Source organism: Cricetulus griseus, chromosome 7, assembly GCF_003668045.3.
Source record: "Cricetulus griseus strain 17A/GY chromosome 7, alternate assembly CriGri-PICRH-1.0, whole genome shotgun sequence".
NCBI classification, from domain to species: domain Eukaryota; kingdom Metazoa; phylum Chordata; class Mammalia; order Rodentia; family Cricetidae; genus Cricetulus; species Cricetulus griseus.
The window spans coordinates 11,957,272-11,971,407 of record NC_048600.1 but is presented as its reverse complement, the minus strand read 5'-3'; the positions used below and the strand labels follow the sequence as shown (position 1 = coordinate 11,971,407).

The 14,136-nt window shown below is 40.1% G+C and overlaps 1 protein-coding gene across 1 annotated transcript in view; it reads left to right on the top strand.

Moving 5' to 3' along the window:
• The first annotated feature begins 2,315 nt into the window (after positions 1–2,315).
• Positions 2,316–14,136, top strand: part of Spdya (speedy/RINGO cell cycle regulator family member A) — a 28,752-nt gene continuing 16,931 nt past the window's right edge. The window contains exons 1-4 of the mRNA XM_027424421.2: positions 2,316–2,932; positions 5,065–5,314; positions 7,110–7,168; positions 9,611–9,696. Of these exons, the coding sequence (XP_027280222.1) occupies positions 5,083–5,314; positions 7,110–7,168; positions 9,611–9,696 (377 nt within the window). The 5' untranslated portion in view covers positions 2,316–2,932; positions 5,065–5,082. The remainder of the gene's footprint in view (positions 2,933–5,064; positions 5,315–7,109; positions 7,169–9,610; positions 9,697–14,136) is intronic.

Sequence of the window (14,136 nt, the reverse complement as noted above, 5' to 3'; positions counted from 1 at the left end):
CAAGTGCTGGGATCACCTTTATGTGAGCTCTGTTTCTCTTCTAGACTGGATAAATTTCATTTAGCCAGGGTAGCCTTGAACAGATCTGTCTGCTTCTGTCTCCCGAGTGCTGGAATTAAAGTGTGTGCCACCACTGCCTGCCTCTATGGCTAACTAGTGTGACTAGCTTTGCACTCTGATCTTCGGGTAAGCCTTATTTGTTAGATCACATACAAATATCACCACAGTCTACAGAATAAGTTCAGGGACACCCGGGATACACAGAGAAACTCTGTCTCCAAAACAACCCCCCCCCAAAAGAAAGCAACTGGAAATGTTTCAGATGTGTTCAAGGAAACAATAAAATTTGGTCTGACAAAAGATTGTGATCGTGAATGCATTTTTTTAAAGTACAGTGGACAGACTGGTTCTATTTTAGACAGTGCAAGAAATGGACAGATTTTAGGCAATCTTAATTTTCTAGAAAGTGAATAGCAAAGACATAGTTCAAAGATTGGAAAACAGGATGGATAAGAAGAGGGAAAGGGCTTAATATTCAAGAGACTTCCTTTTCTTGCATGTGTGTGTGTGTGTGTGTGTGTGTGTGTGTGTGTGTGTGTGTGTGTCACACTGGTGTGCCAGGTGCCCACAGTCCAGAAGAGGGTGCTGGATTCCCTGGGACTGGAATTAGAGTTGTGAACTGCCATGTCAGAACTGGGAATTGAATCTGGATCCTCTGGAAGAGCAGCCATTTGCCTTTAATCATCTCTCCAGCTCTCAGAGACTTGCTTTAAATACTGAGTCAAATCCAGGTCTCAGATACAAGAGAGACAAGAAGGAAACAAAGAATGCTTTCTCAGAACCTGCTCACCATACGAGGTTTGTCCCAGGATGACACAGGCATCTCACATTTCCTTCAACATATTGAGGTCACATCATCTGCCTGCATTTATACTCCTGACTTAAAAAAAAAAAAAATGCTGAATTGAAAGCAGAACTCAGACCAGCTCACTCAGGTTACACACAAAAATAATTTAATAAGTAAAAACAAGAATGAAGGAGTGGGTACATTCACGAAGGCCTCCCTGGTTGCTACCTTTTAAGCCAAAATATTAGCATAAATACTTCAATACCTTTGACCTTAATACAAAAATAAAATATAAATTTAATAGGAACACTGTCAGACATGGTGGCACACTTGAGAGGTGAAGTTAGTTCAGAGTTATCCTCTGCTGCATATGGGTTGAGTGGAGGTTGGCCTTGACTATACAAAACCCTGTCTCTCACATACAAGGGCTCATTGTGTTCTATGTTCTAGTTATTTCTCTTGTCTGTCCACAACTATTTTACAACATACTGCTAAAAGTTCATGTGCTGAAAATTCACTGCTCAGTAAATCACATTTTATAGTAATGACTGGGAAATTAGTGAGTATAAGAATCCCTGACACGAGGGTGTGCCACATCCTCCTCACAGGGCCTCTGTGCAAAACTCTGTATTCAGGGGCCAGCCCACAGGTACCCTCTATCATACAGGTGGGGAGACTATAAAGGCTCCTTGTCAAGGGATCTGGAATTGCTGAAGCTTGATGCTCTAGACCACTTAGATTTGTGCTAATGCACAGTACATAGTTGGTATTTCACTTGTTCTAGAAGTACAAAAAGAACAATACTTGAAAATTTTTATCTAAATAAAAGATACTTCATAGCCTAAAAAAAAAAAAAAAAAAAAAGAATCCCTGACACTTAAGAGCAAGGAAAGGATTTTCAGGAAAAGCCAGAGGAATGAAGCCTAGAACAACCACTTCCCTAAACATTTTCTTGACACACTTATGCACCCAAGGGCCCTGGATAAAAAAATAAATAAAATGAAAAGCCAGGCGGTGGTGACGCACATCTTTAATTCCAGCGCTCTGGAGGCAGAGGCAGGCGGAACTCTCAAGTTCGAGGCCAGCCTGGGCTACAAAGCGAGTTCCAGGGAGAAACCCTGTTTGGTTTTTTTTGGGGGGGTGGGGGACCTCAGGCCTCCTCCCCCAGGAAAACTTAGTTCTCAGAGTGCCCCTTAACTTGTAGGTGAGTTAAAGTGTAAGCTGCTGTCTGTGTTCAGGTTGCTGACTGAGAAACTAGTTGCTGGGAAGTACCGCAAACAGGCATTTAAGATACTCTTAAATGCTGTAACTACCAGAAAACCGTAAAAGCGGTGTCAACCATCCGAATAATTTAAACATGATCCTTTCTGGAAATATGCAGGCAGTAAGACATGAAAGACTAACAGCATGGAAAAACGGATGCAGTGTGTCAACAGCAAAAAAAAAAAAAAAAAAAAAAAAAAAAAAAGATTTTTCATCAGAGGGTTGGGGCTGGCAAGGCCTCTCAAAACGGCACAGGATGAAGAAGAGGATTTAGTTGTGAGCAGGAGAACACGACCCTCTCTCTCCTCACTAAAAGCCGCATTATTCACACCCTTTGAGCCGGCTTGGGCGGGCTCTTCCTCCTTTTCTACACTTGTGCACACCCGCTTCTGGGTCAGCAGCGTTCTCTCAGAAGCTCCGTGGTGCGAGGCGCGTGAGGAGACGCAAGGGGGCGGGGGCGGGGGAGACGGCGGCAGCCCCGGGCCTGCAGGACAGCACCGTCTCTTCGTCCCGTCCGGGGCTTCTCAACGGTTCCACACAGACACGTTCGCGGGAAAGCGCGATCCCACCGGGGAGGTCCGTAGAGTTAGAGCCGAATAACGGCAGAAGACCAAGGGTCAGCGCGGGGGCGGGGCTACAGCGCCAGCCCCGCCCCCCGGCTGTTCCCGCGCTCTGATTGGCTCCGGCAGCCGCGCGCTCCGGGCGGGCAGCTGGCGGCTGAAAAGCGGGTGTTGCTGGCTGCGAGGGACCAGCGCGCAACCGCCTGAGGCAGCTGCCTGAAGCGGAGGCTGAGGGCCGCTTGCCCCTCGCCAGGCTGCGCAGGTACCTTCGCCCTCTCGGGGCTGGCGGGCCTGGTGACGAGTCCCGAGTGTCGGCCGCGCCTGTGCCCTCCTCACGCTCCCGCAGTCCTGCGTGAGGAGGCGAGGGCGCCTCGGCCCCTCAGCCCTCAGCGCCGCATCCCCGCGGTCTCGCGGCCTCGAGCGTCCAGCCAGCTCCAAGGGCCGGGACGCGGGTGGGCATCGCGGAGGCGGGGACGGGAGCTGGCGGCGCGGGGCGGGTGAGAGGAGGGAACCCCGGCGGGCTGAGGGTAGGGAGCCGCTGGAGGGACCGGGCCGCCCGGCAGGTAGCGCGGGCTGCACGGTGGGGGCTGAAGGAGATCCCGGGTCCCACGCCCCCACCCCGAGTCGCACCAGAGTATTAAATTCTGAGCTGCCGCGTCTCATCGCACACTTTTAGCCCGTTTCTCCAAATGTACGAAAAGTTCTCCCGCCTACCTGCCCCAGTCACTGTTCGGTTTTCATACAGAAAAACTATTTCTACTTTATGATTCTGTCGCCCGATGCCCTTTATACTACACCCGGAGAGAGCTTGCTTCAGATGCCTACAAAATTCAGGTGTATTTTTTAAAAAACAAACAAAACCCCAAACCTCACAAACCCAGACATCGTTTTTATGAATTTTGCTATCATTTTTCAAATGTTGGGTTGAATGCATGCAGCTGAATTTCAGGACTTTTCCCTTGAGTGGTGCAAACCAGTATCTACTTACCGCAGACAGGGAACCAATGACACAAAATTAGGGGTTCCACCCAACTCCAATTTGGTGAACCAATGAGTGTTTATTGGGGTTACTTACAAAAGCATGGATGAATGAATACAGGCTGCATTACTGAAGAGCCCACCCGGAGCATGGGTGATGGCTGGGAACCTGGGTTCTCTCAAGAACAGTTCTTGTTAGCTTTTAACTACTAAGCCATCTCTCCAGCCCCCTCTGCCTAGTTCTTTATAATCTAACCCTACACTGGTTAATACTGTAGCCACTAACCACATGTGACCATAAACACTTGAATTTGTCTCGGTGCAACAGAAAACTTTAATATTTACTTAATATAAATATGAAATGGAAGGAGTGTAAAATATTCTCATACACTACTTCATTTTTTATAGGACTACATCTTGAACTATTTAGTAACTAGTATAAAATTGAGATATGTGTAAAGTATCAAAACTGTACCAGACTTAAGAGATTTAGGATGTAAAATATTTTATTAATTTATATTTATTAGATGTTAAAATAACATGTTTGATCTTTTGCATTGGGTTTATTAAAATTAACTTTGTTTTCAGCACTGAGGATCGAGCCCCGTTCTTGTGCATGCTAGGCAAGTAGTCTCCTCTCCTCCTGAGCTATAGCCCAGCCCTCATGTTTTCTTCTTAAATATGACTTAAACAAATAGAAAACTATGTATGTGACTCTCAGGTTGGAAAGTATTGGTAGTACCCAGCTAGTCTGAGTGTAGCCTCACCTTCAGCAGGGAAGTTTCTGTGAGGAGGAAGGAGAATCTGTACATAACTCGTTGAATGCCAAGGGAAGTGTAGCTGCTTTGGTCACTATGAGTCATGGATTCAGAGATTCTCATTAGGATGCTGGAGCTGTTCCAGCCTGGTCTACCTGGTGATTTCCAGGCCCTCCCAAGACCCTTGTCTCAACAAAGATCCTGCAAAGCGCATGTGTCATTTATTTGTGTGAAATAATGGGTACATATCTTCACATATAAGTAAATATATGTGAAAATCTTACACTTCACGTGTCATTTATTTGCTGAAACTGTTCAGAAAATACAATAATGGCTTATTGACTATGGAAACTTTTGTGAACAAGGAAAACTTACCAGGAAGAAGGAACACCACAAAAAAGAAAATAAACATTTCATATTTGATTTTGAGTTCCAGAATAACCAAGGCAAAATGGAACAAAAGAGAATATATTATTACCCAGAGGAGGCATAGCATTTCTGACCACTTGTAAGAACAATTTCTAATATGACTTAGTGTACAAATAACGTTTTCATAGTAAGATCAACCTTTTCTGTGACTGCATCTGGTAGTATCCAGATAGTTTTTATATAGAAATGAATGAATGTGATCAATAATTTTGTATTTTTATTTTTATAGGAATCTTGGGAAGCCAAAATGCGGCATAATCAGATGTGTTGTGAGACACCACCTACTGTCACTGTTCATGTAAAATCAGGTTCAAATAGATCACATCAAACTAGAAAACCTATTAATCTGAAGCGTCCTATTCTTAAAGATAGTTGGCAAGCATCTGAAAAAAATGCACATAATAACAAATCTAAACGGCCCAAAGGACCCTGTCTAATTATACAGCGTCAGGAAATGACTGCTTTCTTTAAATTATTTGGTAGGTGTAAGACATTTTAATGGTATAAAGTACTTAAGAATCAGAATGTAAATCTCTTTTGTCAGTTGTTTTTGCAATAATGTAGTATTTATACCTGCCAAGAAAAGGAGCCTGCTTTTGCAGTCATAGTAGCAAGATAGACATTAGACTAAGAGATAGTGTAGATGTTTCCTGATACCATAGTCTAGTAGTTGTGGGTAACAGACCTCCTTGCTTATAGAGGAAGGCTATGTGCATGCAAGCAAACTTGGTAAGATCATCAAACGAAAAGTTGAAACTCTTCTCTGGTCATGAGAAAACACCTAATTCTATCATTTTAGGTAGCTTATGAAATAGAAACAGAATTAACAAATTAATTCTCAGAAAATCAAATTATTCTTAGAATTTTTCCAAATATTAATTCCATTCATGAAATTCATAACATGTAAAATGAATAAAAATAACTTTTTGTTATTAAAATGAAGAGGATTTTCCTAGATCATATTCTGATAGGTTTCAACATCTTTTGAGATTATCCATTTTAATGCTTTCAAATCAAAACAAGTTTTTTTTTAATTTACTTTTTGGATGTTGTTTTTTGTTGTATTTTGTTTTGAGACAGGGTCTTACCATGTAACCCTGGCTGCTGTGGAGTAGAACAGCCCAGTCTTGAACTCACAGAGATCTGCCTGCCTCTGCTTCCCAAGTGCAGGGATTAAAGGCATGTACCACCACTCTGGAGTAGATATTATTCTTCAAGATTTTGTTGACCTTTTTATCCTAATAATCAGTTTTCTCACAATGTTAATTATAAATCCAAGTAAAACTTGGAAGTTATTTATGTAGACATATTTATGTTTTATTTGAATAATAAGTAGACTAGAGAGGAAGTAGGGGAAAGGATCCAAAATGAAAACTACCCAATTGAATAATACCCAAATGAAAAAGGAGAAAGTGATAGAAAAAGTAATACACTTAGAACAGTATTAAGGTACTATTTTTAGAAGATGAATTACATCTTTAGAAGATGAAATGCATTGGATTCCATTTCTGCCTCTTAAAATTGACTCAGCAAGCTGGGTGGTGGTGGTGGCACACTCCTTTAATCCCAGCACTCAGGAGGCAGAGGCAGGCAGATCTCTGTGAGTTTGAGGCCAACCTGGTCTCCAGACTGAGTTCCAAGACAGACTCCAATGCTACAGAGAAACTCTGCCTGGGGTGGGGGGGCAAAAGAAAGAAGAGCTGAGCCAGGCGTTGGGTACATGCCTTTAATCCCAGCACTCAGAAGGCAGAGGCAGGTGCATCTCTGTGAGTTTGAGACCAGCCTGGTCTACAAGAGCTAGTTCCAGGACAGCCTCCAAAGCCACAGAAAAACCCTGTCTCGAAAAACCATAAAAAAAAAAAAAAGGAAGAGCTGGAGTTACCCAACAGGCTGTTGGATACTCAGAAAATGACTCATATTATTCACCTTTAAAGTTGATAAAAAAAAAATCAGATTGGAAATGGATAGCCCTTGCAATAATAAATATACTAAAAACTGGCAACCTTAGCAACCATTTTTGTTTAATCTCTAAATATCACTTTAAAATGTCACAAATACAGAAAGTATTTCTTCAGAAGGAAACTTTTTTTTTTTTTTTTTGGTTTTTCGAGACAGGGTTTCTCTGTGTAGCTCTGGTGACCACGCTGGCCTCGAACTCACAGAGATCCATTTGCCTCTGCCTCCCGAGTGCTAGGATTAAAGGCGTGCGCCACCAACGCCCGGCTAGAAGGAAACATTTTAAAGAAGATAAGTCATACTTACCTTTTGTTGTAGATGACGATTTAATTCAAGATTTCCTGTGGATGGACTGCTGCTGTAAAATTGCAGACAAGGTAAACTGGAAATAGTATAATCATAAACCATCATTGTTACGTTACTAGACCATTAAAATTTGTATGATACCCAATAAGAATTATAAGAATTTTCTCCTTCATTAGTTTAGAAAAACACCTAGCCTACGTTTTTCCTTTGGAGAAGAATTCCTTTGTCATATTTATTTAATATTTGTTTGTGTGTGTGTGTGTGTGTGTGTGTGTGTGTGTGTGTGTGTGTGTGTGTGTGTATATCACAACATGTATACCATAGCCAGTATGTGCAGGCCAGAAGACAATTTACAGAGTTGTTTCTCTCTTCCACCATGACAGCATGTGCCTTTACCCACTGAGCCATCTCACTGGCCCTCCAAAGCAGAATTCTTACACTTAATTTTTTACCAAATCTATTTGGAATCAAGAATACAGACTCAATACTTTGGTGGCAGGGGTAGGGGTAGGAGGTGGGGGTGGAGGGCAAGGATGCATTCTTACTCCAGCCCAGCCTGGCCTCAAACTCATAAATTCACAATCCCCTTACCTCAGCCTCCTAAGAGCTAGGAGTATAGACATATATCACTATGGTCAGCCAGGTTCAGTACATTTTGGGTGGAATTACTACCTTTAGTTGGTATGGAGAAAAAGTTCTTGAGACTCACTCCATTAAGGTGGTCTCCTATAAGTTTGAATATTTTATAAGTAATTCAGACCAGATAATTTAAATTATCTTTTATATCAATTTTATTACTATAACTCAACAGGCATTCAATTACTATATGTAATGTAATTTCTAATAGCATAAATAACCTCTTATTCCATGTTGGCTTCCTCACTGATGGATAACAACCATAGATTGGCACCTGTCACATACTTTGAGAAACTCTGGACAAATGAAAATTGAGGATTATTCTGTAGAACAAATGGCTTGTGGGTGGGGCTGGAAAAAAAATGGCTTAGCAGTTAAAGCACTCGGTGCTCTTCCAGAGGAATCAGGTCTGGTTCCTTCCACCCACATCTGGCTGCTTATAACTAGCTGTCACTCCAGCTCCTGGAGGGTGCATGAGTGCATACACACACATACACAGGCACCCAAAATATTTTTAAAATAAATAATTTTGAAAAGTTTTAAACTTCAATTTTGTGTGTCTGGGTGTTTGGCTTGAATGTATGTCTGTGCACCACTTGCATGCCTGGTGCCTTTGAAGATCAGAAAAGGATGTCAGATCCCCAAGACCTGGAGTTATAGACAGTTGTGAGCCCCCAGTGGGTGCTAAGAATCAAACTCCGGGTCCTCTGGAAGAATAGACAGTGCTGTTAATTAATAAAAACCAAAGCACACACAACTTAAACACAAAGACCTTCCATGTGGCTCTTAAAAGAACAGTCATCATTAATGTGTTCGCTCTTATTTTTTCTAACCCTTCTTCCCAGGAATGTAAATTATTTTGAGGTAAATCTGAGTCATGCTAACATTTTACCATAAACATTTGATAATATGAGGCTGGCAGGATACATATATACTACATCAGCTGCTAAAGGTGCCTGATGTTAAGCCTGATGACTGAGGTGATCTCCAGATTCACTTGGTGGAAGAGAGAATGGAATGGACTTTCATAATTTGTTCTCTGATCTCCACACCTGGCTGGTGGCCCAACACATGACACTCATAAATAAATATATAAAATAAGTATAAAAATAGAATATGTCTCCAAAAATGAAATCGTTAAAAACAGTCGCAGTCTCAGCTTTCAAATAAACAGTAATCAAAGGCCCAAATGCTGTTTATTTAGAGTTGTGTTAAACAGTACAGTTTAAGTGCTCTAATGCTAGTGGACAGCAGGGGGCAATGTTTGAAAAGTAACTCACCCAGAATACTTGACATATTTCTAGAATCCTTTACTTGGAAAGGAAAGGAACACTTGGAATCGTCTTCTTGTACAGTGCTTTTAGTAGATAATAAGTATGAGAGAGAAAAGATTCCTATTTTAGCTTGTTTCAAATTTGAACCGTTAGATCTTGGCATCTGTTCTAATAGGATAATTGTGTATCTTTGTAATAATACATTTAAAATGTGTTTTCTCAATGAAAACTAAGCCTTGCTATCCTAATTTCTGAAGTTATTTAGAAGTCATTTTTAAATATTATTTTTAAAAATAACTATTGGTGAATCTAGGTGAAAGATGTTTACTCATTGAACTATTTTAAGTTCAATGTTTTAAATTTAAGTTAGAAAAATGAAGTTTTAATTTTAGAATGCATCAGCTATAATAAAATTTAGAAACCCACCTAAATATAATAAATTATCAGTAACTCTCACACTATCCAAGTGGATTAATTACAGGAAACAAACTCAGGTGATTGTATAAAGGTTAATAATGCTGTAAGGTTTAAAGTCAACTATTTTATAGCAGTTGTATTACTGAAAGCAAACTATTAATATTAATTTCTAACTTTTCCTTATAGTATCTTTTGGCTATGACCTTTGTTTATTTCAAGAGAGCTAAATTTACTATAAATGAGCATACCAGGATAAATTTCTTTATTGCTCTGTAAGTATGCTTTCTACTAAATGAATTTTATTGGTATTTACAATATATGTGATTTGTAATTTAAAGCAGAACAGTATTTTTATGGATATTGTTAATAGGCCTTCTTGTGTGAAAATTACATATATTTTAATAGGATAGTTTTATGTTCTTTTCCCTGGTATTACATTATATGCCAGAGATTTATTGTTCAGTATCCCACTTCAGGTTGTATTATCTTTTACCTTTTTCACAATGCTCTCATATACATTTCCCTCTCCCACCCCCACTGGTTTGTTGCTGTTGTTGTTGTTTTGTTGTGGGTTTTGGTTTGTTTGGTTGGTTTTGGTTTTTTGAGACAGGGGTTCTTTGTGTAACAGCCTGGAACTTGCTTTGTAGACCAGGTTGGCCTCAAACTCACAGAGATACACCAGCCTCTGCCTCCCAAATGCTGGGATTAAAGGGTTTCACTACCCCTGCTCATCTCAAACACTAGTTTTTTGAGACAGGATCTCATTATGTAGCCCTGGCTGTCCTGGAACTCACTATATGTAGTCCAGGTTGGCTTTGAAAACACTGAGATCTACCCGCCTCTGTCTCCTGAATGCTGAGATTAAAGATGTGTGGCACCACACTCAGCTATTTGTATATTTTTTAAAGATTTATATATTTTTATTTATTATGTATACAACATTCTGTATCCATGTATATCTGCACACCAGAAGAGGGCACCAGATCTCATAACGGATGGTTGTGAGCCACCATGTGGTTGCTGGGAATTGAACTCAGGACCTCTGGAAGAGCAGTCAGTGCTCTGAACCTCTGAGCCATCTCTCCAGTCCCCCCCACCCACCCCATTTATATATTTTAAAAGACAGAGTATTACCTTTTAAACTGCCAGTTAGTATGTTAGTATGTGAAAAATGTTTTGGATATATTATTTTTGTTTGGGGTTTTTTTGTTTTGTTTTGGGGGGGTTGTTTTTGTTTTTGTTTTTGACTTTTTGAGACAGGATTTCTTTGTGCAGCAGCCCTTGCTGTACTGGAATTCACTCTGTAGACCAGGCTGGCCTTGAACTCACAGGGATCCACCTGCCTCTGTCTCCCAAGTGCTGGTAAAGGTGTGCACCAGGTTTGGATATATTATTTGTAGGTCTGTATTTAAAAGGTAGGAATTGGCCAGGTGGTGGTGGCCAACACTCAGGAGACAGAGGCAGACAGATCTCTGTGAGTTCGAGGCCAGCGTGGTCTACAGAGAGAGTTCCAGGCCAGGCTCCAAAGCAATACAGAGAAACCCTGTTTCAAAAAATAATAATAATAAATGGTAGGAATTATTCACATTTAATATTTTGTGTTCACTGATGGTCTCATCAAATACTGATGAATATTGTTTATTCTCCAGATTTTCTGTTGATATCACATTCATTAATGATAACTTTGTTTCTGTTGTTTTAATGATGTGGTTTTCCAATTTATAAGTCATAATTTAGTTTGGAAAAATATAAAACTCAGTGATGGAATACTTGCCTGGTATGCACAAAACTCTGGCATCAGTCCTCAGCACTGCTTTACAATAAAGGGGAAAGGTCAAATTTAAGAATACATTTTGGTTCCAGGCATCCAGGGCTGTTACACAGAGAGACTCTGCCTCAAAACAAACAAATAAAAAAGAATACATTTTGGAAATTGTGTTCGAGGTGTTTTCCTGGTATGAATGAAGCTCTGGCTTCAATTATTAGCAACCCTTCCCCCATCCAAAGAAAAACAAATAATATGTTTTTTTTCTACCCTGTACATGGATACAACAATGCAGCAAGAATTTATGTACATAATTTTAAGTGTTAAACTAGAACTGTATACAAAATCATTGCATTTCAATATTGGGAGCTGGAGAGATTGGTCAGGTGTTTAAGATAGCTGCTCTTCTGAAGGACTAGGATTTAGTTACCAGCACAACCATCTGTACCTCCAGTTCCAGGGAATCTAATGCCCTCTTCTGGCCTCTGGGCAGTAGGTACACACATGGCACACAGGCAGACAAAACACTCAAACACATTTAAAAAAAAAAAAAGAAAGAAAGAAATTGGAGTATCACCTGCTTTATGATATATAGTAGTGACCATGCTCTATCAGAGCTGTTTTTAATGATGTTGCTCAGAATGGCTTCCTTCCAGATGACGATTGAGAAGCTAATTAAAAAAAAAAAAAAAAAAAAAAAAAAAGGGTGCCAGGTACCACAAGAGTAACAGAACTGTGCTGTTTTCTGGGATTTTGGTTTTTTTACTTTTTTTTTTAATGGAGTGTGCTGGATGTCTCTACAATTTTGTTCAAATGACTGCAGAACCTGGAAAAGCTGTTGCTGCTATTAATGCATAACATACTGAAATTGGAGTATCATAATAGCTGTCAGTACTGAGGAATAAGTTTTTACTCAAAGTCTACTTAGAATCAGGGTTTTTAAAGAAATAAGGCCAGAGGAGCCTTAACTATGCATTAATTAGAGAGACATTTTTCCAGAACATAGGAAAAATGAGCTGAATTTAACATTTGGTGATGATTGCTAACCTAGAAGAATTTAGTAGTAATAGCCAATAGTGAGTATTATGTGTCAATCGCCAATATATATATATATATTTTTTTCTTAAGAAATGTGTTTCTTTTTGTTTGTTTGTTTTTGTTTTTGCAGACAAGATTTCCCTTGCTGTCCTAGAGTTCACTTTGTAGATCAGGCTGGCCTCTAAGTCACAGAGATCTGCCTGCCTCTGCCTCCTGAGTGCTGGAAGTAAATGAAATGCATTTCTTATCCTGATTTACAGACAAGGAAACAATTTAGAAATTAAAGCACTTTACAAGATCACAGAAGTTAGCAAGGAGGCCAGTATAGTAGTTCACATCTATACTCCCAACATTTAGGAAGCTAAGGCAAGAGGATCGTGAGGGCAGCCTGGGCTAAAACAGAAAAAAAAAAAAAATGGAGCAGAGTTGTTGAGGTTCAAATTCATGTAAGACATTTCCAAGAGTCAGATTCAGCCTTCACACTACTACTTGTTTCAGTATATTTTTCCATTCAGTATCATACATATTCTGTAGTTTTCTTCACCTGACAATTAAACCAAAAAGGGCTTTAGTGCCAATCCAGGTAGAAGCCTGAAATTGAATTTGTTTCACTTGTTTTGTGGCTATAGCCATTAAAGTACTATTTAGCGTCTACTGGGTAGTAATCTTTAAGTGCATTGCAGATTGTATTATATTTTAAGCAACGTGAATTATAATTTCCATTCTGTGTCTGATCATATGTTTTCTGTAGGCTAACTTGGTATTTCTTTTCATTAAACATTTCTTGTTAGCCACTGTTTTAAAGCTCACATTTTCTATGTAGTCATGTAATGTTTCCTTACAATATTCTTTTGGGGGGGGTGGGGTTTCAAGGCAGGGTTTCTCTGTGGCTTTGGAGGCTTTCCTGGAACTGAATTTAATTTTCTTTTCTTATATTTTAAAATCTTCTGAGACAAGGCGTTTGTAGTCTAGGCTGGCCCCAAACTCCCTGTGTGATCTTGAACTGATCCTCCTCCCCGCCTTTGCCTTTCAAATGCTGAGATTTCAGGTGCTGGGAACTGAAGCCAAGTCCTCTGTAAGAGCCTCTCCAGGTCCTAAACATTTGTTTTTATATTCTATCTTGATTTGGGATTTGCTTCTGTTCGTGGTGTCTTGTTTCCTTGTGTGTTTTGTAATGTTTTGTTGTTAACCTATCGAGTCTGCATTGCCTCTGATTGGAAATCTGCCCCATCCTTAACTTTATTCCTGTATTAATTTCTTGCCTCCTTTTTTCCCTCCCTCCCTCCCTCCATCCTTCTCTCCCTCTCTCCCTTCCTTCCTTCCTTCCTTCTCTGTCTCTGTCTGTCTCTCTCTTTTGGAACAGAGTTTCATACAGCCCAGGCTGGACTCAGAGTTACTATGTAGCTGAGGATAGCTTTGAATTCCTGATTCTTCTGTCTCAACCTTTCAAGTACTAGGATTACAGATATGTGCCAACACACTGGCCTAATGTGTCTTTTTTTGTCTGATTGCCTTTTAAGATTTTTTCATTGCTGTTGAACAACTTGGTTAGGGTGTACCAGGGTATAATTTTCATGTGAATTCTTGTTTTTTATTCACTGAACCTCTTCGTAGATTTGTAGGTTTTTTGTTTGATTTGGGGGTTTTGGTGGTGGTGGTGGTGGTTTGGGGGGTGGTGGTTGTTGTTTTTTTCTTTTTCAAGACAGGGTTTTTGTGTGTGTAACCCTGGCTATCCTGGAATTTGCTTTGTAGACTGGCCTTACACTTAGAGATCTCTGCCTATCTCTGCCTTCCAAGAGCTGGGATTAAAGGCATGCCATCATCACCTGGCTGTAGATTTATAAGTTTCGTCAAATTTTTTAAAGGGTCTCCTGTAGACCAGGTTGAACTCAAACTTTCTGTGTAGCTA